Source organism: Amblyraja radiata, chromosome 23, assembly GCF_010909765.2.
Source record: "Amblyraja radiata isolate CabotCenter1 chromosome 23, sAmbRad1.1.pri, whole genome shotgun sequence".
Taxonomy (NCBI): domain Eukaryota; kingdom Metazoa; phylum Chordata; class Chondrichthyes; order Rajiformes; family Rajidae; genus Amblyraja; species Amblyraja radiata.
The window spans coordinates 11882111-11907414 of NC_045978.1; the positions used below are offsets into that span (position 1 = coordinate 11882111).

The following is a 25304-nucleotide window of genomic DNA, read 5'->3' on the forward strand; positions in this document are numbered from 1 at the left end:
ACAGACACTAACGATGAAAACGGTCATGCTGATGGCTTTGGTCACGGCACAAAGGGTCCAGTCACTACAAAAACTAAGGCTGGACAACTTGACTATTTCATCTGGGAATTTGACTTTTCATATCCATGAATTAATTAAACAGAACAGACAGGGATCAGCAGGGCAAAAAATAGAGTTCCGGGCCTACCCGACGGATGATCGTCTCTGTATAGTAACTCACTTACTATTATATATGGAACATACAAGAATCATCAGAGGCAAAGAAATGGCACTGTTAATCAGCCACAAACAGCCACACAAAAAAGTGACAGTCCAGACCATCTCAAGATGGCTAAAACAAGTCCTAATAAAGGCGGGAGTAGATACTAACATTTTTAAATCTCACTCCACCAGGGCTGCAGCTACATCAGCAGCAATACAGTTGGATGTTCCAATGGACCAAATCCTCAAGACTGCAGGATGGTCAACGGAAAGAACGTTCCAACGATTTTATAATAAACCAGTCATTGAACCTGGAACATTTGCAGAAACACTTTTAAGTTCTGTAATATGATTTTACCCCATAAATAGGGGCTATGATTTGGTGTTAATAAAATTTTCGTTGTTTCAATATCATATTGATATCTAATGATGTTAACACTATTCTCCCCATAATCAAGGCAGATGTGATGCATGGACTTGTTTCCACGGCATGAAATCACAGAGCTTTAAAATCTTCACGTAGTCACTCACGTGACTCCGAAGATTAAACGAGAACTTACCAGTTTGAAGTTTGATCTTTATTTTATGAGGAGTAACGTTGAGGGAATACGTGCCCTCCGCTCCCACCCTTGATCATATACTCAACTGGTATCTCTTCTCTAATCTTACTATGTTTAGTCATTACAGTTATCTGTGATTTCACACCGCTGCTTTGAAGAATGACACGCATGCGTCCTAGCGGGGTTCTTCACGTATTCCCTCAACGTTACTCCTCATAAAATAAAGATCAAACTTCAAACTGGTAAGTTCTCGTTTAATCTTACTATTCATTGGTATATGGACACACTGATCTGTTCTGTATTATTTATGCCTGCAATATTCTGTTGAGCTGAAAGCAAAGCAAGAAGTTCATTGTCCTGTCTGGGACACTTGCCAATCAACTCTCTTGAATCTTGAATCTTTAGATATTTGAATATTTGTAGATCTGCTGTTCCTGAGTGCAACGGTATGATGAACCACACCAATTGCTGATAACCCTCCTCCCTTTTTAGCTATGTTAGGTTTGATATGTCAAATACAAGCAATACAGAAAAGAGTGGTGAAGATGTCGCTGTTTAGAGCATATTGCACACCACTCTATACAGCTCAGCTGTGGTCTAACTACGGAAAGACAAATTTGCAGAGACTAAAGGTTGCCTATAATGATGCAATGAGAACGCTGCTACGGAAACCTAGATGGTGTAGTGCTTGTAACATGTTTGTGGCTGCAGGAGTCAGTACTTTCGAAGCTATCCTAAGAAATCATATGTATAAATTCATTTGCAAGATACATGACTCTAAAAATGTATTTATTGTGGCCTTGTCAAACATAAGGTTTAGCACTACATGCTACGAACCCAGTTGTGGAGACACTGGCATCGCTGTCTCGTTGTAGGACATTGATCATTCTTTTTTAGTCTGGATATTAATTAATGTATTGTGTTTTTTTAAATATATATTTTATGATGCTTTTATAAGTGACACACTAAGATTTTATAAGTATTTTATGATGTTTTTAATATGCAATGTATTTTTTTGTAATGTCCCTTGTCTGGACCTTGAGTCCGAAATAAAGTTAATTAATTAATTATTCGTAAACCATATCTGCAACAAGGTCCTTAGAAGGTTGATACTCAGATTACTTTTCAGATATAAACTTTGAAGGAAACATTCCATGTCAAGTCAACATTCTAAGCTCAAAGAATATTCCTACAAAAACCTATTCAATTATTTGGCCAATCTAAAGAATTGTGCATTTAATCAATTGCAATCAAGTTACTATTAAGTTTACAAGCACCACACCCAATGTTGCCTATTTCAAAGAGTCCCTAGAATAAATAAGATGGTTATTTAACATTGGTAAATAATATTGCCTCAGATATTGTGTAGGAAGGAACTGCTGATGGTCAGGCAACATCGAAGGTAGACACGAAATGCTGGAGTAACTCAGCTGGACAGACAGCATCTCTGGAGAAAGAATGGGTGATGTTTCGGGACGAGACCCTTCATTCTGAGAGTCAGGGGAGAGGGAAACTAGAGGTATGTAAACGTACAAAGAACAAATGAATGAAAGATGTAGGAAAGAACTGCAGATGCCGGTTTAAACCAAAGATAGACAAAATGCTGGAGGAACTCAAGGGGACAGGCAGCATCTCTGGAGAGAAGGAATGGGTGACGTTTTGGGTCGAGACCCTTCTTCAGTCAGAAGACTGTCCCAAACGAATGAAAGGTATGAAAAGAACAAATCAGAACCAGCACCAATGACCAAGGAAAGGTAGAGATAGCATTGAAACTATGAGAAAGAGTATTTAACGCTGAATACACTACACAACCAGCAATCTATATCTTGTAGTCCCAAAGTACATAATCACCAATTTTAATATCGATGGTATTAAAAAGATATAATGACAATTGTCCACCAAAGTCAAATGTGCATTCTCAGAGCCTGATTTTGGGGTGACTTTCTTTTCTCGTGGACTTCCAGGATACAGCACAGAATTTGCACTGGTAATATATTCAGATTTGATTCAATTTATTTGATGTGGTATTTTTTTTTAAAAAAGAAAAATTATAGCCATCTGTTTGCATGTTCTGGACTTCAAGCATTAAAACAAAAGTGTTAATCCCAGTTGAGGGTTCCATCGCGATTCTCTTTTCTACTCAAAACGATTGCAAACTGCAGTGCCCCATGTTGACTGAAGCTACAGCCTGGAGCACTCCGAGTTAGGTGAGACGGCCAACTTGGAGAGGCTTAGAGTGTGCTTGAGTTCATTCCCAGAATCTGCCAGGCTCCGCACGTGTTCGCGAAAAAAAAATCCATAATTGAATGGTAGGCTCGTCAACCACACCAACCAAGTGACGCCTTTGATTGGACACAGGTTGAGAGCTGTACCAGCCAATGCATCTATATATTGGGTGAGAAAATGCCATTGCAAAATAGAGCCGTCGAGACTGCTCATTTGTTGTCGGGGTTTATCATTGGAGGTTTTAGGGGGGTTTATTTTAAACAAAATGCGATTTCAGGTTAAAAACTCAAACGTGTTCCTACAACTTTTCAGGAAAGGTGACAAGTTTAGGCACACCATTCCGATTTCTACACACGGCGGTGACTTCGAAAGAGCCCTGGTACCTTGTGAGCTCAACTCCATCCCGGGCCCCATCAGGTGGCCGGTGGTGGGGAGTTTGCTGGAGATCATGAGGAAAGGAGGGCTCCAAAAACAACACATAACACTGGTAAATGTGGCGATGCAGCCGATTAGTACGAGAGTTATCAGCGGGGTTGTAGTATGGATGCATCATTGTCACCTGCAGAATGTACGGCGGCTAATGCACAGGGTCAACACCAATGTGTTCTTAAAGTTAAAGTGAACGGTAGCAATTTGTGAACAGAAGGTTGAGGAGCACCTCATTTCACCGCGCGTTTCCCAATCGAACTCTAGCGCCCTTTTTCTGTTGCAGGTGGAATTTCATAAGAAGTTCGGGAAGATTTTTAAGATGAAACTGGGTCCCTTTGAATCCGTGCACGTCGGGGCCCCGTGCCTCTTGGAAGCTCTTTACCGCAAAGAAAGCAACTACCCGCAGCGCCTGGAGATCAAACCATGGAAAGCTTACAGAGACTACAGGGATGAGGCGTATGGGCTGCTCATACTGTGAGTACAAGCAAATCGTCGCTGCCAATGAAGATTACGACTCGTATTGGAAGTATATACAATTATAGGAGGCATAGATAGGATAGATAGTCCGAACTCTTTCTCTCTCCCTCCCCCCTCCCACACACCCCACCCCAGAGGGGAAATATCAAAGACTTGAGGGCGCAGATTTAGGGCGAGAGGAGTAATATGTAAAGATGTGTGGGGCACGTTTTTTTACACAGAAGTTGGTGGGTCGCTGCCAGATGGTGTTGGTGGAGGCAGACACTATAGTGGCGTTTAAGAGGCTTTTAGAAAGGTAAATGCTGGGAATGGAGGGATATGGATGATTTGCCGGCAAATTAGATTATTATAATTTGGCGTTATGTCCCGCACGGATATTGTGGGCCGAAGGGCTGGTTCCTGCGCTGCACTGTTCTACACACAAAACGCCGGTATAACTCAATGGGCCAGGGAACATCTCTGGAGAAAAGGAATGGGTGATGTTTCGGGTCGAAACCCATCTTCAGACCCAATAGTCTGAAGAAGGGGTTCGACCGAAAAGTCACCTCTTCCTTATCTCCAGCGGTGCTACCTGACCCGCTGACTTTGTATCTCTCTTCGGTATAAACCAGCATCTGCAGTTCCTTCCTACACACTGTACTGTGCTATGTTTTATTAAATTATTCCTCGCAAAAAAATCCAAATACGACTAAACACCTTATATATTTTGTAAAACGTATTTCTTTGTGAAATAGTAATAATCGATATGTAGCATTGGTTTAGTTATTAATCCACATATATCGACATGAAACCGCAACTGAGCCTCGTTTATTGCGAATAGAAGCAATATGTAATGCCGCATATGTATTGGAGAATTCAGATGGAAGTTGAAAAAATTAGACTGATACCTGCCACGATTAATCAGTTATATATAAATCCTATGTTCCCAAAGGCAGGGCAATGTGTTTAATAATCGCGAGCGGCTGTGACTAGATTTCCTCCGTTTTATTTCGTTATCTCGGCTGCCTTTAGGGAAGGGAAGGAGTGGCAACGAGTGAGGAGCGTATTTCAAAAAAAGTTGATGAAGCCAACGGAAATAGCAAAACTGGACGGAAAAATCAATGGGGTAAACACACTTTATTGTGAACACCGGTCGCGCTCTCTCGCACACCACTGTTTAACATCACCACCTACCTCCGCGGGTTCATCCACAAGCTGAACGCAAAGTGCTGGGGGGACTCAGCGGCTCAGGCGGCATCTGTGGAGGGAATGGACACAAGATGCCGGAGTAACTCAGCGGGACAGGTGGCATCTCTTGATAGAAGGAATGGGTGACGTTCCGGGTCGAGACGCTTCTTCAGACTGGACAGGCGACGTTTCAGGCCTGGATCAGTCTGAAGAAGGGTTCCGACCCAAACGTCACCTGTCCATTCCTTCCACAGATGCTGCCAGACCCGCTGAGTTCCTCCTGCACTTTGTGCTTTGCTCCAGATTCCAGCACCTGTGTCTCTAGATTTATTCACAACCTCTCCTGCTACCTTCAAATCAACCCTCGATTTCCAACTCGTGAATTCGTGCGAATCAAATAAGAAAGACCTGCCCGTCCTACGACGGCATGCAATACAGTGTAGTACCCAAATACCACCAATAAAAAATGTTCTATTGTTACTTTATAAATGTTAAAAGATTTAAACGGGAGAGCTGTAGATCTGTCTTCAAAACACATCGTTGCTGCCAACACAGAGATGCATTTATTTAATCAGGGCATTTCTCTCGAGACATTTCTGATTTCAGTGTTTATTAAAGTGGTGCACCTCAGTATATTTAACCCGGCACCCGATCAATGTTCAGACACGGAGTCAAAGTTGGGTAGCGGTGATGTGAACAGCTATAACAGTCACTCGACCAGCAGAGTGCAGCGGTTTGATATCGGAGTTAAACATTCTCCAAGAAATCTCCTTTCTACCAAAGCGGCGATTAAGGAAATAAATCAAAAGGAGGGTTAAATGAGAAGATAGACGCAAAAAGCTGGAGTAGCTCAGTGGGATAGGCAGCACCTCTGGAGAAAAGGAATAGGTGACGCTTCGGGTCGAGACCTTTTTTCAGACTCTTGCGAGCCTGGGTTAAAACGTGGTCTGAGAGTCAGGGGAAACGAGAGAGAGAACAAGTTAAACGAACGTCCAAAAACAGGATAAAGGGCTGCATGGGAATATGAGGCGAATCTGGATCAAATGTGGGTTGGGGCAGAATGACGTGGAGAAGGCTCTAACCCCAGTTGACTGGCGGAGTCGCGTCCGTACTCGGAGAAACACACTTTGCGCTCTAAATCGGCGACCTAAATCAGTTTAAATATCAGACTGACAGGGGTCAGGAATCCTAAAATAGACACAGAATGCTGGAGTAACTCGAATCCTAACCCCTAAAATCTATAATCCCGGAACTGCCAGGTGGAATATGTGCTTTAATTTGTTCTTTTAATTTAACTCAGATTCTGAAAGATTTTATCCGAAGATTAGCGAGGCTTCGCGACGAGACAGGCAAAGTTGACGATTTATACCAGGAGCTGAACAAATGGTCCTTTGAAAGTAAGTTCTTTAGAAAGTGCTACGTCGCAATTGTCTTTGATTTTTGGCAACAAAATAATATTGTTTTATTCACGGAATAGTTGTTTAGATAATATTATTTAGAAATTAATCTCGATAAAATTAGAGTAAACGATGTTAGTTAAGATTGTTTAACAACTTGTAGTCTATTTTATGGTGAAGTGTTCTAGTTATACACAAAAGCTGGAGTAACTCAGCGGGTCAGGCAGCATCTCTGGAGGAAAACGTTCGCAAATGAAACAGTTAATGATTCGAGGGAAGAGATCAGTCACGTTATTTAATCATTACTATTGATCTGACCACTGTTGACACGCAAGGTTTTTTTTAAAGGCGTAGATGCAGAATGTGAAATGGTTTGCTTAATTCACGAGCAGAATACTGCGTTTCTGGAAATCTCAAACGAAAAAAAACCCCGCTGGAAATATTCAGCAAGTCAGGCAGATGTTTTTCAGTGCAAAACAAATCAACCTGAAACGTTAGTTCTGTTTCTCTCTCCCACAGATGCTGCCTGGGTATGTCCAACAAACTATGTCGCAAATGCTTTATCCGAGCCTTTATTCCCGGCTGTGGGAGAAGAGTTTGTGATTTATACTGAGGTTACTGGTTTCTATTCAGTTATCGATTGCACCTGTGCAGCTTTGACTGAATCTGCCATAAACGGCACAAAAGTGTTTCGCGTTAACCTTGTCCCTTCATTTGGTACCGACTCTCTCTACAAACTCAAGAATACCCAGGACATTCACTATTCCCCGAAATGACGGTCTCTCAAACTCTTTTTATTAGTCAGTGATCAACTAATGAAAATTGTGTGATGGGCAAGAGCGCGATTATTTCTAACTATTCTGCCAATTTGTACCCGCGGTTCTGGGAAAGCAGTTGACCTGTGTTCAGTACTCCACCCACAGTATCTGAACAAAGAGCTTATTGCTCCAAATAAGTAACTATGTACTATTAAATATTTTTCATATCTTGTCAGGCAATTTTTGTTTTGCATAGGTTGGAAACTATATATAGCGGTACTAGTAATCCTTTGCAAGTAAATATTTTTAGCCTTTGCTGAATCATTGGGATACAGAAATTGTAAAAGGCACAGTGCAACATAATAGATTGTGTATTTAGTGATGCGTCTGAGAATTGCATTATATACTTATCAACAACTTTCTAATTATAGCTATTTGCTTGGTGTTGTATGATAAACGATTTGGTCTTCTGGAACAAAACGTGGGTGAAGAATCTTTGAACTTCATTCAGGCAATTAAAATTGTAAGTGCATTGCAGGAAATGATTTTAACTTAGCTTGACAACCTGTAGTAACACAAATACTATTTCTATAAAACAATCCGTTTCACAAGTGAAGTATCAGATTCTTTAAATATAACAATCCATTTGATATTCATAACAATTCTAAAATTATTGACTGATGTATTCAAGATACAGCTCTTAGGGCTAATGGAATCAAGGGATTTAAGAGAGAGTTAGATAGAGCTCTAGGGGCTAGTGGAGTCAAGGGATATGGGGAGAAGGCAGGCACGGGTTATTGAAAGAGGACTATTGATAGAGGACGATCAGCCATGATCACAATAAATGGCGGTGCTGGCTCAAAGGGCCGAATGGCCACCTGCACCTATTTTCTATGTTTCTATGATATGGGGAGAAAGCAGGAATGGGGCACTGATTTTGGATGATCAGTCATGATCTTATTGAATGGTGGTGCTGGCTGAAAGGGTTGAATGACCTACTCCTGCCCCTATTTTCTATGTTTCTAAAATGATTGTATATTGATCGGCCAAATCTTTGTTAACATGAACACATTGACAAAAAGAACATATATAATCAGATGCTCATATTTCAAGATGAATAATGCATTTTAGAGGAACAAATAATCAAATGAAAGGAGTAAATAAAACACAACTTTCCTAATTGCCACTGTAGCACTTCTGGTAAAGGTACCACTCACAATACTCTTGGGTAGGAGGTTCCTGGATTAGTCCACAAAATGCAGGATAAATCCAAATTAGTTGAATTAAGGTTTTGCCAGGATGACTGTCTCTGGACTGCATTACAGCATTGGGCCAAATATGAAACAAAGCTCCACCAATATTTAATGAACAATATCATCTAATACATCGAGATGCAGTGTATACAATCCACAAAATACACCACTTATTTTCTGACAACACCTACCAAATCCAAGAGGTCGAGGTTCTTTAGAAACTTTAGAAGCTAACAATATCATTACTCGCTTGGTGCTCTATATGATAACATATAGAGGTGTATAAAATCATGAGAAGAATAGATCAAGTAGATGCACAGAGTCGTTTGCCCAGAGTAGGGGAATCGAGGAGCAGAGGACATAGGTTCAAGGTGAAGGGGAAAAGATTTAATAGGAATCTGAGGGGTAAGTTTTTCACACAGAGGGTGGTGGGTGTACGGAACAAGCTGCCAGAGGAGGTAGCTAAGGCTGGGACTATCCCAACGTTTAAGAAACAGTTAGACAGCTACATGGATAGGACAAGTTTGGAGGGATATGGATCAAGCGCAGGCAGGTGGGACTAGTGTAGCTGGGACATGTTGGCCGGTGTGAGCAAGTTGGGCCGAAGGGCCTGTTTCCACATTGTATCACTGTGACTCTATGACTCTATCATTACTTGCATACTTCTTCCAAGTTGCAGGCCATTCCAACCTCAAAATGTATTGCCTTCCTTTCATTATTGCTGAGTCTAAATGCTGGAACCTCTCACTCAACAGTATTATATTTGCAAAGGAACTACAGGGATTCAAGTTGGTAGCTCACCACTAACTTTGTAAGGGCATTAGGGGATGGACAATAAATGCTAGCATTACCACTGACACTCACATCCTGAACAGATGAGTACAAAAACACTCAATAAAAAGAAGGCAATTAAATCATTGTATGTAATTTGACTTTTCTTTAAATCTCTACATATTTTAGATGATGAATACATTTGGTAAAATGATGGTGACTCCAGTAGAAATGCATAAAAGATTTAATACGAAGATTTGGAAGGACCATACAGAAGCTTGGGATAACATATTCAAAACAGGTATATACCGAATTAATAATACGTATGGATAAGTATTTTTTTTGCGGAAGCAATGTTGACTGGTTGATTAAAAGATACAGCATGGAAACAGGCCCTTTAGCCCACTGAGTCCACACCAACCCTTGTTCACCCATTCACACTATCTGTGTTATCCCACTTTTGCATTCGCTCCTATACACTACGGTTAATTTATAGAGGGAAATTAACCTGTAAACGAGCATATCCTTCACCGGGAGACTGTGCAAACTCTACACAGAGGGCAGCTGAGGTCAGGTTCATACCTGGATGTCTGGGCTGTACGGTAGCAGCTCTAACAGCTGTGTCACTATTCCGGCCATACATAAATGTTCCGAAAAATGAATGCTCCAAAGACCAAAAACTGGAACATATTTCTGGAACAGATCAGCCATGATCACGGTGCTGGCTCAAAGGGCCAAATGGCCTCCTCCTGCACCTATTGTCCATTGTCTATATTTCAATTTAAAAATGTTTATGCAGCTACAAATAGCTGAAATCACAATTTCAAAGCATTGTCATGGAGGTTTTGACACTCAACTGTCAGTGAATTTGAAATATTTGAAATTAGAAGGAATTACAGTAGGTTTAAATTTTGGAATTTTAGTTCAAATCTTATTGTAGATTGGCTTAATATCACACTCTGCTCTCCCATAAGTTGATCCTGTGGAGAAAATGAGAAAGTTCGAGGCAACTTAATGTATTGTTGGCAACTTGATCAAGGATGGGCGTACAATTTTCATATGCTGTCAGGAATCATTTCTACCAGCAATTATGACTTGAGTTCCTTACTGTTTCTCATTTAACAAACCTGTTACCTATGATTTTTTTTCATTAATGATGTGATAGTTTAATATTTTTTGTAGAACTAAAGTTCTCAAACTGTTACCCGACAGCAATTGCTGCATATTGCAATGTTTTTCTTATTACATGTAATGCCCATAGGCGGTATGTGAGTTACATACCCTGTTATTTTCATGAAGCTCATTGAAATTCCACCTTAATTAGGCACCAAATCAGTTTGGCCTGAATGCCACGATCAAGGTGGTGTGCAGTAAGCAGCATTGCCTGCTCTGGATGTAATAGTTAATTTAGTTTTTAGTGTCGCATGTACCAAGGTACAGTGAACAGCTTGTTTGTTGCTTGCTTTCCAGTCAGCTGAAATATGAAATAAAAGCAGAAAATGTTGGGACCACGCAGTAGGTCAGGCAACCAGATATAATGTATCGAACCATGTATCGAGCTTGATCCAGATATTTCATGACGTACCATAACGTAATGGATTGAACTATCAATATATGCCTCTACCCTGACATCTATCATTATAAGTATGTGAGGACGTAGGAAAACTATATTTCTTCCAGTAAGTTAGTTGGTTTAGTTTATTGTTACATATACCGAGGTACAGTGAAAAGCTTTTTGTTGCATGTTATCCAGTCAGCAGAAAGACTATACATGATTACAATCAAGCCGCCCACAGTGTGCAGATGCAGGATAAAGGGAATAATGTTTAGTGCAAGATAAAGTCCAGTAAAGTCCGATTAAAGATACTCTGAGGGTCTCCAATGAGAGGCATAGATAAGGTAGACAGTCAGAACCTTTTTCCCAGAATGATAATTTCAAATGCTAGAGGGCATATCTTTAATGTGAAAGGTGACAGAAATGTAAAGGTGATGCACGGGACAGGTTTTTTTTTACACAGAGATTGGAGAGTGCCTGGAACATACTACCGGGGATGGTGGTGGAGGCAGATACAATAGTGGTATTTAAGAGGCCTTTGAATAGACACAACAATATGCAGGGAATGGAGGGATCTGGATTATGTGCAGGCAGGTAAGAGTAGGTCTTAGCATCATGTTTGGCACAGATATTGTGGGCCGAAGGGCCTGTTCTAATGCTCTACTATGTTCTATGAAATATCACCTATTATCAAAGCATCAAGGTTTTAGTTAGTATTGAATTTAAAAACTGTATTTTTTAGGATATCATGCCTTTTATTCAGTTCCGAAAGATAAATTTAGAGTCACCTGTGTCATGTGGTTGACTACTGGACCTGGTGCCTCTTTACTGGAATGGCATACATGGGGTCAGTCTAGATTTGCACTAATAAACTGCATGAACTGGAACAGGGCACTGGAGCCAAGTATTTATAATAGTCTGAGGTTAACAGGAGGTATTGGCTGGGGTGACTGAACTGACAGGGATATGCAGCTCTTGTTACGCACATAGCTTATTCATTCGAGGTACTATTGACTGACGCACCTACTTTCCTGTTTCAGTAGTGAAAACAGCTGAGGCAGATTAGTGAGGATAAAACATTTTCAACATGACGAGCTGCAGATATTAACCCTCCAAAGTCCATCTGTTTTGCTTCCAAAGTAAACACCAGATTGCCGTCTCAACCCTTGTTTGCTTCTTTTATATGTCATGCAACAATGATATAACAAGACTAACAACACCTAAAAACATACCTGACTGTACAAAATGAACAAAATATTAAAAAAATAGCTTCCTGTTCAAGATTATCTCCGTTTGTAAGCCTATGATGTAGGAATAGGAAATTTATAGCAGCCATGTTTCATATAAATCATAGAACAGTACAGAACAAGAACAGGCCCTTCAGCCCATAATATCTCTGCCGAACATTATGCCAAGACCAACTTATCTGCCTGTACATCATCCATATCCCTCCATTCCCTGCATGTCCATGCTTTTTATCTATCCAACTGTCCCATCTGCCTAAACCACCACCCCTGACAGCATGTTCAAGGCACTCACCAACCACTGTGTAAAAAAACTTGCCCTACACATCTCCTTTAAATTTTCCCCTTCACACTTTAAATATGCAGCCTTTCTTCACTCTGTTGGTGGAGGGAAGCATAAAATCCCGAAGGGGAAAATAAAATATTGATGGCCATGCATTTCCTGGTGAGAACATTCAGGGATCTGATCCCAGAGAAATATATTTTAAGGGGTTTGGCTTAAAATAAATCTTCATCAATATTTCTTCAGGTTGAAGGCCGTTTGCTAGAACTGGGAATGGGGTGGAGATGCTCAACAATAAAGAAAACAGGGATCGTAGATCAGGGATGGCCAAGAGTTTAGAGATGTTTGGAAGTGGTTCACTGTGGGATGGGAAGATTGGCCGGAGGTCCTGGGTAGGTTTCGCTCTTCACTACTGGTCTCACAAGCATTGTCCTAGGAATTCCCCACAGATATGCAATTTTCCATCAATGTTGAATGAGGTTGTCATGTGCGAGCTTAATGTGGAAATCATGTTAGATTGCAAGGTTGACTCATGACAGGAAGTGTCCTGGTGAATTTCATGATCACCTCAATTTGGCTCAAAAATGATGGCAAAAGTCATTCACACCTGATTGAATTGATTTTCAGTTGCACATTAATGAACAAAAAAAGTATTGTGCAATCAAAATTATACTGTAGATGTGAACGAAGACCATTTAGTTGAGCAGCTGCATGACTATGTGTATACTCCATAATAGCAACCCTCCCATTTTACTTCATTAGAATCCTTACAAAATAAGTATCAGTTGATTGTTCCTCATTAACTTGTCCTTAAATGCAACTCCATTAGTTGTTTCAATTAATGACATGACGACAGGTTATATCATCTGAGATGTTTCCCCTAAATTCATTCATGGATGTGTTGCTGACAAACATTTATTGATGACTCTTGGGGTTGCACTTCCCCTGCAGCTGTGTTGCATAATATTTTACAAGGAATTTATTATTCTTTGGGTCTGAAGAAGGGTCTCGACCCGAAACGTCACCTATTCCTTCACTCCTTAGATGCTACCTTGCCCGCTGTGTTTCTCCAGCATTTTTGTCTACCTTCTATTATTCATTCAGATAACTTTATCAAACTGAATCAAAATGGTTGATTCCATGAAACAGTTCAGTCAACTTATTTTTCTTTTTAGATCTGGCAGATGTAAACGGTTGCCATGATCAGAAAGGCAAAAAAGCAATAGAATTTATGCAGATGTTAACAGATTTGCTTGAATCAAAATGAATAGAGAAAACTTGGAATTAATTGTTGTCCTTTAACCAGTAGCATTGTGTTATTCATTTATGCAATCAGTTCACAAGTTCGAGGAGCAGAATTAGGCCATTCGGCCCTTCAAGTCTACTCCACCATTCAATCATGGCTGATCTATCTTTGAATTTCTGCATCACATGAAAATAATGACATTACATGTTAAGGTATTCTGTCTGATTTATTTTACCTCAATGGGTAACAATCACAGATTGATAAATGCCCTGCAAAAGACCATTACTTCCGCAAGCAGAATAAATTAACTGAAAAGAGAGACTGCTAAAAGATTACTATGCAAGGAATAATTTTAGCATTGTTTCCTACAAGGTACATTTGTAATTTATGCTTTCTCTGTGTATAACTTTGCAGCAAAATGCCACATTGATGGAAGACTGAACAGAGAGTCGTCTTGCCCTGCCAATGATTTTCTCTCCGATATTTACAACGGCAGTGAACTATCGAGAAAAGAGCTGTATGCTACCATCACTGAGCTCCAGATTGGAGGAGTGGAGACGGTGAGATGCTGACCAAAATCCATAGCTGATTCTGAAAATTATTCTGAAAGATTCAGCCCAGAGATAAATTGGGAGAAAGCATTTAGTTACAGTTGATCATTATCATCTTGATCCACTGGTAGCACTCACACTTTGGAGGTAGAACAATGATCATGTCCTTTCCCAAGCCTTGAATACAAAACATAAACATGACCATTTAAAATGCGGCACATACCATATAGTTGAAAGTCATCTTGATTGAACATCAATCACATTGACTGGACATCCATCTCATTCCCTGCAAAGTACCTTGGTCAAATAGTCAATGAACTGCCCATGTCACCTAAGCAAGTATCCGGAAGAAACAATGAACTGCAATAAAAAACATACAGAATAGTGAAAGGCTTGGACAGAGTGGATGTGGAGAGGATGTTTCCACTAGTGGGAGCGTCTAGGACTCAGAATTAAATAATGTTCTTTTAGGAAGGAGATGACAGGAAATTTATTTTGCCGTGGGGTGGTGAATCGGTGGAATTCTTTGCCACAGAAGGCTGTGTAGGCCAAGTCAGTGGATATTTTTGAGGCAGAGATAGATGGATTTTTGATTAGTACAGGTGTCGGAGGTTATGGGGAGAAGGCAGGAGAATAGGGTTAGGATGGAGAGATAGATCAGCCATGATTGAATGGTTATGTCCTTAAGTCAGGCATCCTGATATAACGTATCTAACCAATGACACCTAATCAGGATATTTCCTGATATACCATGACATAATTGATTGAGCTTTCAACATAGGCCTCTACCTGACATCTATTGTTAAAATATGTGTGAGTGTGTAGGAAAATTATATTTCTTACAGATGAAACCTTTATTTGGATGTTAAATATATTTTTGTGCGGGGACTCAAAATGGCATTGGTACTTTTCGTCGCAGCATGAACAACAATAAATGCGGAGAGTTTATGTTACAAATCAGTCCCTTGCAACAGTAATTTGTTTGCTACATCTGAAATGTTAAACAACATTTTGAGTTTGTTCACCATCCATCATCTTGCATCTTGAAATTAAATTTAGGTCAACTACAATTTGCTTCAGTTTTTAGAGCCACTCTGCTTTAGTTCCAGCGATCATTCCATTCCCACAAGGTCAAATTATGAATTGAAAGTGAACCAACTGAACCTATCTGACCTAGACAGTGTTGGACCATAAAGGATCAATATAATAAATCCTACAATAATATCGGGAAAGTAAATTTATCAAATGAATTTAAATAGGATCTGATTATACCATAGGTAGGAAATGTGAGAACAGAATGCATTACATGATTGTGACTTTTGGTACATTGTTGGACTAGATACTGGACTTAATCAAGTGTTACTGCCTTCAATAAAGGATAACTACCTCTGTAATTTGGTTATGCAAGCATCAACACAAAATAGTTCACAGATATTAAACACAATAAAATTATTAATGATTTTGTGATGTTTAATTTGAAAGACAACTCTTATAGATTTCAAAAATATGTAGCATATCCAAGATTTTCAATCAATTCATCTAACATTATTACATTTTAGGAGGAAGTTAGGTGGCTTTCACATATTTAATGCCTCTACATAAAATGGATCATATTTAAACTAGAAGATCTCCCCTTAAAATATTTGTAAATGGCAACAATTAATTAGATGAATGAGAAGTCTGCAAAAGATAATTAACACTCTCTAGTTTCTGTTGTAACAGACGGCCAACAGTTTGCTCTGGGCTATCTTCAATCTCTCTCGCAATACTAAAGCACAAGAAAAACTTTATGAGGAACTGCTGCATGTGCTACCTGAAGATCAGGCCCCATCTGCAGAAGATATTAAGAACATGCCCTACCTAAAGGCTTGTCTGAAGGAGTCTATGAGGTTAGTTTGACCATAATTTGGAGCTTTCTCTTGAAATTTTCAAAGTCAAATCACTTTTTCAATTTTGTTTGTCAGTATTACTCCCAGTCAAGAATTTCATTAATACTATTAGCAACTGCAAGAGAAATCACACCTCTTTCCTAAATCAAGTTAACATTCAATAAGCCCCATTTATTAATCTAATTTAAGACTGGGAACTTTACAGAATTATGAATGGAAGTAATTTTATAGGATAGTTTACCATTCTAAAGCTTCCACAATAAATTAGACCATTAAATAACAGAATTGGTAGACCATCAGTTATAATATATGCAACATTTTGGAAGTATATTTGAATTGAAAATCAGATTTAGCTAAGTAGAAAAAGGAAATGATTTGCCGTATATTGTATGTACAGTTATAATTATTTGCATTACAATTTTAATAGAACCACTAATTGAAATTAAATATTTTCATCACAGGTAGTAATGACACAGGGCATTTTTGAAGATGACACCTTAATCTTGACACCATTATTTTATTACTTAGATTAAAATGTAATAATAGTTTTGAAGTTTTGAAAATGTAACATACTTGATATATATTCTGATATAACTAAGCACCTTAATAAGAGAATTACTCACAGCAAATATCTGTTTAGAATTACTCCTTCGGTTCCCTTTACAAGTCGGACCTTGGATGAAGAAACACTCCTTGGTGATTATCTACTGCCGAAGGGAGTAAGTATTCAGCAAAATTGCAGTTATTTATCAAGGATATATTATAGCTTCATTTGACCTTGTCGTTTGCCACTCATTCTCAAGTAAGACCATGACGTCTAGTTTATAGTGTTGCAGTGTGTATGAAGATGGCAGATTGGACCAAAGTAGGCTTGCATGTTACTTTAAACACAGGTGACAGATGAGTAAGGATGACTTGCCATGGTTATACAGGGTCTTGTTGATACCATGCTTGGAGTATCGTGTTCAGTTTTGGTCACCTTTTCAAAAAATTTACCATCAAAGAAATGCAGCTAAGGTTCTAATTCTTGGGATGACAAGTCTGCCATATGAGGAGAGGTAAAGTGACTAGGTTTGTATTTACTGGACATTAGAAAAATAAGGTGGTTGGGGAGCATCTAATTGATTCTGACAAAGCTAGAGAGACTGCAAATATTCTCTGGCTGGGGTATTCATAATCAGGGGGTTACAGTCTTACTTGATGATACAAGGAACTGCAGATGCTGATTTATACATTTTATAAGGAACTGCAGTGGGTGGTTTACACATTTTACAAGGACTCCAGCATTCTGTGTCACAGCTTTACATTGAAGGGCAAGAGATATGGGACAGAAATGGGAGAGAAATTTCCTCAACCGAAAGTGGTGGGCCTGGGGAATTTGATACCTATGGAGGCCAAGTAAACAAATAGATTTAAAAAGGAGATATTTAAATCTTTTGTCACAAAATGTATCTGGAGAGAGCAGGAGTATGGTATTGAGACAGATGACCAGTCGTGATCATATTGAATGGTATAGGCTAAAACATCCAAAGAGCTTACCTGTGCTCCAGCTTTCTCTGTTTCGCTGTTTTAGTTCTAGTTCTAGAAATGCACCATGGAAACAGGCCCTTTGGCTCACCGATTCCATGCTGACCATCGATCACCCATTCACACTAGTTCTATGTAATGTCAGTTTCTTATCCACGTCTGACATATTCGGGGAAATTTTACTGAGGCCAATTAACCTACAAACTGCATGTCTTTGGAAAGTGGGAGGGAACCAAAGCACCCGGAGGAAACCTAAAGGAAGAACGTGCAAACTCCACACAGACAGCAACCAAGGTCAGGATCGAAGCCGGGTCTTTGGCGCGGTGAGGCCACAGCTCTACCAGCCGTGTCACTGTGCCGCCGTACACTCCCCTAACCTGTTCCCGACCTTCCCCGCCCCATAAGAAAACACTGTGGGGGCCCAATTAGATATATGGACAGCACATTTTCCATTGTGTGCACCCTTTCTGGATCAATCTAACCACATTTCAGAAGGAGAGAAAGTATATCTGCCATTATAATAATGTTTTAGTACGACTGATGGTGGGTGATGGATGAGCTTCCAGGCAGTTCTGTTTATGTCATGGAACAATTTAATGTCAAATATAAGAGAAAAGTGCCCATTCTTTTTGTTACAGACTACTTTAATGATAAGCTATCACGCATTAGGGTGGAATGAAGAGAATTTTGATGACGGAATGCAGTTTAAACCGGAGCGCTGGCTGCAGGATAAGGATAAGATCAATCCCTTTGCTCACATGCCGTTTGGTGTTGGGAAAAGGATGTGTATTGGCCGGCGATTGGCTGAGTTACAGCTGCAGCTGGCCCTCTGCTGGGTGAGTTGTGTGTGCCGAACGTCGACATTCTCCCAAACCTTTGTTTAAATGCAACAATGCGCCATGGCCCTGGACTTTTCTAATTTGTAATGCTTTTCACTGCAGTTGGTAAGAAAGTACAAAATAGTGGCGACCGATGAAGACCCTGTAGAAGCACTGAACTCTGGGATAATGGTGCCAAACCGCAAGATCCCCGTGGCCTTCCACAATCGTTAACCGTACGTTCACAATTGTTTTCAATTCAGTGGGCATGGGCATGGGTGGCACAGTGGCGCAGCTGGTAGAGCTGCTGTCTCACAGCTTCAGAGGTTCGATCCCAACCTCGGTTGCTGTCTGTGATTACTTTGCACATTCTCCCTGTGACTGTGTGGGTTTCCTCTGGTATCCTCCCACACCTCAAAGATGTGCGGATTTGTAGTTTAATTGGCTTCTGTAAACTAGCTCCTAATGTGTAGGAGATAGATAAGAAAGTGCAGGGGCGGAAATCTCTATCAAAACATGGGGGGGACACAATTCCTTGGTGGCCCCGCTCACACGCATGCGCGCCACACACACACACACACACACACACACACACACACACACACACACACACACACACACACACACACACACACGTGAGGCTTTGGAGGCTTCAGCCGTGGGCCCTGTGGACGGTAACATCGAGAGCTGACCTGTTTAAGAAAGAACTGCAGATGCTGGAAACATCAAAGGTAGGCAAAAATGCTGGAGAAACTCAGCGGGTGAGGCAGCATATATGGAGCGAAGGAATAGGTGACGTTTCGGGTCGAGACCCTTCCTCAGACCTTCTCCAGATGGCATTCCAATCCCATCTGGAGAAGGGTCCAAACCCAAAACATCATCTGTCCATCCTCTCCACAGATGCTGCCTTACTAGCTGAGTTCCTCCAGCACTTTGTGTTTTTCATGGTTCCAGCTTCTGCAGTCTCTTGTGTTCCTTCCCACCCATTTTTATGCATCGTAAATCACTTTTTTCCAGACCAATATATACACAGTGACCCAAGCTCTTATACTCCTCCCTTAATGAATTAATTCCTAACCCACCTCTCCCTGTATTGTGCAACAAGCCTTCCTCGCTTACCTGTGTATTATCATTGAATCCCTCTCTCTGTATTGTGAACCAATTTATGATATTTCTTTCTGTGCATTGCACGTCAATGCATGACATCCCTTCTGTCTATTGTCAACCAACTGACTCACAACACAGAAATGAATATAATAACTTGGCTCACAATACACAGAACAATGTTAAGGATACCATTAAAACACATGGAGAGGTGTGTCAGAAATTGATTTGTTGTACAGAGTATAACAACTTAGATCACAACATACAGAAAACCAAACCTTTACTGTCCGAGAACCAATCCCTGGGACACCTTTGTATTTATTGGGCAACAATGCATGATGGGGTTCTAAATTGCTCCAGGAAGCATAAAGTTGATACATTTTATTTCCCTTTTCAGCTCACTTTCCCCAAATGTGATTTTTTTTTAAACCGACTAGAAATATATTTTCTCTTTGTTAATATTGAAGTGAATATGATGGACAAATCACCCTCAAGCTTTCTGTACATTTTGCTTTTAAAAACTGGCATTTGGTCATCCCCTATTACATCTTGGGAGAAATCATCAAATATCATATTCATACACTCCCCGTCTTTTGCAATATGCGACTTACATAAACTTGCGCTTCTGTAAACAACTCTGTACTCGGTCCCTAGGTCAATCTAGGAAGTTTATAATGTCCATAACAGTGTACAACCACTCAAGTTTGCATCACTAACAAGCCAGCAATGGAGGTAACGCTTACCCAGAAGGACGCGTGCCGTAGAAAGTGCCCTAATGGTGAGACAGAACTCAAGCCGGCAATGGCGGCAGTGCTTACCCAGAAGGCCACGCGGTGCAGAAAGTGCCCCAACAGCGAGAGTCAGTGATTCTGATTTGCATAAAATCTGACGTAAGTCAGGATTCACGGAATTAAACCCTTGCATAACTCAGGGAGTGCCTTGAAAAACATTTCTCAGAAAAGTTATAATGCTTTTCTCACTAGATTTAAAGCCACCACATGAATGAAAATGATTGCTGTTATTATATGTCAGATCTTCACAATAGCTATGATCTCAGTAAATGGTTGAACAGGATCAAAAGACCGTTCACATCTTTCTGTCCTTGCAAACGACAGGTGATCTGGTAATAGATCAGTGGGTGAGGAATGTAAACGAAAAGCAACATTCACAATTCAATATGTTGGAAGGAACTGCAGGTGTTGGCATACACCAAAGATGGACACAACATGCTGGAGTAACCCAGTGGGTCAGGCAGCATCTCTGGAGAAAAGGAATAGGTGATGTTTCAGATTGAGACCCTTCTTCAGAAGAACCTATTCCTTTCCTCCAGAGATGCTGCCTGACCCACTGTTACTCCAGCATTTATGTTTATCCTCAATTCACTACAGCGAACCTATTTCAGTGTTCTGATACAGTAACTTAAGATGCTGCTATTCCCACATCACACCTACACTTGTCAATTACAGCTGCAAAATATCATTAAAAAAATTGTTGCAACCATAAATTCCAAAGATGATATAAACTGCTTATTATCCAGATTTGCAAACAGATGCACTGATGGGGAGATTTTTCACAGATGATTGGCATGCGGCTGACATGACAAGAGAATAGAGAAAACACTCCAGAGAGTTTACTTTGATTAAAGTAATTCACTGCAAAATAAGTATTTCTCTAAAAATTAATCTCTGGTGAATGAGATTAAACACATCATCAAGTGGACGCACTGATCAAACTCTGATTTTTTTTGAGTGGCACCATGTCAATGCAACTGTAGTATTGTTTTTAGTATTATTGATCAGGATTCTAGGTAATTACCTCGTATAATAAATGAGCACAATTAGAAGGCATTAAATAATGCAATTTGTAAATTGGAAATATTATGTGCATTTTTCTCTCTATTATTGGTATAGATTGCATCAGCTAATAGACTTTTTCCTTTTCAGGAGCACTGCGATTCTTCGAGAGCAGAGCCCAACCTACACTCTTGTTAACCTCAGCATTTTATAATCAGTCAAAAAGGTATCACAAGGCCAAAAGAATGTTGTGGGAATGGAAGGATTTCAACACATTTGCTGACCCACAGAGGATTACAGTCTCCGTTTGGCCTGATAAGAAATTAAGTCATTGCAACCTTATTTTGACAGAACCATTCACTGAGCAATAGACTTACGAGTAAATAGTAAAACAACACTCAGTGTGACATTTGATGCTTAATATCTTGTAAGGTTGAAATGCATTATATGTAAAATCATTTATCGTGAAGAAGTAAGGGTTTTTCAAATAACCAGAAAAAACTCCACGAAAACCTGACTATGTCAATGTACTGTAACCGGAGCTTTTACAGGTAGCTGCCAGTCCCCAGAAGCTGGGTTGTTTTGTGCTCTTGCTGTGATCTGCTTCAGGTAGAAAATCTGCCCACTAAAAGCATCCACATACCTGAAAGGTGAAGGAGAAATTCCAAGTGGATTAAAGCTTCTGTTTTTTTTCTACACTAGCTGGAACAATTACACAGTAAAATATAATTGGTGTAGAAATTAATCTTGGAAGATAGTGGAAAACTGGATGCATCACATTGACTGCTTATTCTTTTTACTTTTATCCTATACTCGATTGTGTAAAAACATAAAATAGTGGTGTACAATGTGCAATCTCCTGTTCTTCTCTCCTGTGTAAAATTAATCCCTACTCTGTTGTCCTTGTTGCATATAATTATGTAAATAATTGAAACTAAGTTAACTATATATCAATTCATCAAATCATGGTCAACAATAATGTTTACATCTTGAAAGCGATTGATAAATTGACATTTGCAGAAAAATTAGCCTGTTTGTGTCAAATGTTAAGCTCATTTAAATGGATTTTACTTAAATTCAATTTAAAAATTAAAGGCACTTTGTAATGTATTAGTCAATCTGCACAGCTGAAGCAAATTTTACTACCTGACTTGTAAAAAGTTTTTTAATATGCTAATAAAAGGCAATACGAACAATTTAACAAGTGGTTAATAATTGATTCAATTCCCTTTTCCAAATCATTCATAATATTACTCATAGACATTGGGCCGTACATCACAGCAGCAGCCCCTGATTCACATTGAACAACAAGTGCCATTTACAAGCCCCACAATTGTCAAGAGTGTTTGATTGTCAGATATACCAAAACTGAACGAAAAAAAATATTATTTGCAGCAGAGCATAACTGGTCTGTAAACACAATACTCAATAGACAACATAATAAAGCAAATAACATTTCAATAAATAAGAAAACAATATTGGTGCAAAACAAAAAAAAAGTCCCTAGTGCAACCAAGAGTTCGTTTAGTCCCTAGTGCAACCAAGAGTTTAGTACACGTATGTAGTGATCAATAATAGCCTGATGGATGTTGAGAAGAAGCTGTTCCCAAATCCTTTTTATTCTCCCCACATGCAAGTTAGTTTAGTTTATTATTGTCATGTGTCCTGAGGTACAGTGAAAAGATTTTTGTTGCGTGCTATCCAGTCAGAAAAAAGTCTGTAAATGATTACAATCAAGTTGTCCACTGTGTACAGATAGATACATGATAAAGGGTATGACTTTTAGTGCAATGTAAAGTCCCGTAAAGTCTGAGTAAAAATTGTTTGAAGGTCTCTAATGAGGTAGACGGGAGGTTAGGACCGCTCTCTAGTTGGTGAGAGGACGGTTCAGTTGCCTGATAACAGCTTTCCATCAGCTCCCCAAGGTTCTACCACTCACCTGCACACTGGGAGCAATTTGCTGTGGCAAATGAATCCATCAACCCACAAGTTTGTGATGTGGGGGGAAAGTGGAACATCTGGAAAAAACGTAACACAGTCACACGGAGTTACGTGCAACAGAAAATTAAACAATATTGGGCTCTTAAGCGACTAATGTTGAGGGTTATAAGTGCCCATGCACTTCTAATGTTTGCACTTGTCTCTGATGCATGTTGTGAAGATATTAGCATCTTCTCAGAGAGCTACAATAGAAATATGCGGAGTATGTAGATAATAACATGAAGGCCTCAACAGACAATGTTGATTTGATGGTAATAGTTGTTTTTTTGTGCTATGTGCTCCAGCTAGCTCTCTGCTAAATGTGGGTAACTAAACTTGAATTCATCATCATTAAAAAGTTTCCATTGCGGCTATTTCAAAGGATAGTCAGATCCTAACAGGTTAGTTACTGATTGATTTATTTTTCCAGTTGCTGTGGTTCACCAAGTGTGTGGTAGTTTCAGAGATCAGTGATCACCAAACAGCCAAACCTTTGAAAACCTACTCACCTGCGATGAGTACTTGCTTGTCTATTGCTAAGCCACAGAGGCCTAACTCAAACCTCCTGACCCTTCCCTCAGTGGCTGGGCTTTTCCAACAATGCGAGTTGTACTGAGGATTTTCAGCACACCTGGACCGTTGAATGTTGAGAGGATTCAGATGGAGTGAGACACCAGGTTGGAAAAGAGCCGGGCTCAGTCTGTGACCCGGATTTGGTGCGGTGAATAGCGATGATCACGGGAAGTTGAATCATTGCAAAAAATGTTTCAACCTCTTGGGCGGCACGGTGGCGCAGCGGTAGAGTTGCTGCCTTATAGCACTTACTGCGGCAGAGACCCATGTTCAACCCCGACTACGGGTGTTGCCTGTACGGAGTTTGTATGTTCTCCCTGAGACTGTGTGGGTTTTCTCTGGGATCTTTAGTTTCCTCCCACACTCCAAAGATATACAGTTTAGTAGGTTATTTGGCTTGGTACAAGTTTAAATTGTCCCAAGTGTGAGTAGGATGGTGTTAGTGTGCGGGGATCGCTGGTCGGTTCAGACAAGGGGCCGAAGGGCCTGTTTCTGCACTGTATCTCTAAACTAAACTAAGCTCTTAAATAATGCCTGCAACTTCTACTGCACTTCCAGACAATATTTTCAGATACATAAAGATGTACCTCCGCATGTCTGAATGCACATTCTATTGTCCTGCATCCATGGAGAATCTGTTCCTGGTTGTTTTTCTTTGTATCAATTTAAGTATCTGTTACATCACCGCCATAGCAGGGATAGGCAAGCTCCTGTATTGAAGACAAAATAATTTTCTTTAACTTTGAACCTTTTTACACTCAATTTACAAATGGATGTGTTTCTAAGAGTCAATCTGTGACAAAAAAAAAGATAATGAAATAAAATGTTTAATTCATTAATTATTCTTCAGAACCCAGCTCCACAAAAAGCCCAAAATTTATGGGATACAAAATTCAAAACAGAAATAGTCAAATAAAATTTCACAGCATTCACATCAACAGTACAGCATGGAAACACTATCTGTGCTGACCATTATACCAAATTAAATTGGACCCATCGGAGATTGACAGATTCTTGATTAGTAAAGGGGTCATGGGGTTATGGGGAGAAGGCAGGAGGATAGGGTTGAGAGAGAAAGATTCAGCCATGATTGAATGGCGGAGTAGACTTGATGAGCCGAAGGGCGTAATTCTGCTCCTATAACTTATGAAATTATGAACTCATCTCCCTACCTTTCACACAGCTGTCTAAATGCCTCTTATCTCCTTCCACTGCCTCTCCTGGCAGCGTGATCCAAGCACTCACCACCCCCTGCGTGCCCCTCAAATCCCCTTATACATTCCCCTTCTCTTCTTAAAGCTAATCTTCGACATTTCCACCCTGGGAAAAAAACTCAGACTGTCTACCATGTCTTTGCCTCTCATAATTTTACATACTTCTATCAGGTGGCCCCTCAGGTGTCAATGCTCCATAGAAAACAATTCAAGTTTGTCAAACTCCACGTAACATTCTGCTGAACCTTTTCGACATCCTCTTCAATTAATCAATTTCTATTATGTTGT

The 25304-nt window shown here is 39.9% G+C and overlaps 1 protein-coding gene across 2 annotated transcripts; it reads left to right on the forward strand.

Annotated features, from left to right (window-relative positions):
• Positions 1-3024: 3024 nt before the first annotated feature.
• On the forward strand, positions 3025-22453 carry LOC116986236 (1,25-dihydroxyvitamin D(3) 24-hydroxylase, mitochondrial). 2 transcript variants are annotated; one of them, XM_033041558.1, is made up of 12 exons: positions 3025-3156; positions 3700-3890; positions 4905-4998; positions 6361-6457; positions 7647-7738; positions 9429-9540; positions 13982-14127; positions 15841-16007; positions 16648-16726; positions 18173-18370; positions 18476-18588; positions 21400-22453. In XM_033041558.1, the coding sequence occupies exons 2-11, from the start codon at positions 3736-3738 to the stop codon at positions 18584-18586; spliced, it is 1251 nt and encodes a 416-aa protein (XP_032897449.1). In that variant the 5' UTR covers positions 3025-3156; positions 3700-3735; the 3' UTR covers positions 18587-18588; positions 21400-22453. The 2 variants fall into 2 exon arrangements, with proteins under 2 accessions (XP_032897449.1, XP_032897448.1); XM_033041557.1 differs by lacking the exon at positions 3025-3156 and adding an exon at positions 3166-3474.
• Positions 22454-25304: the final 2851 nt, after the last annotated feature.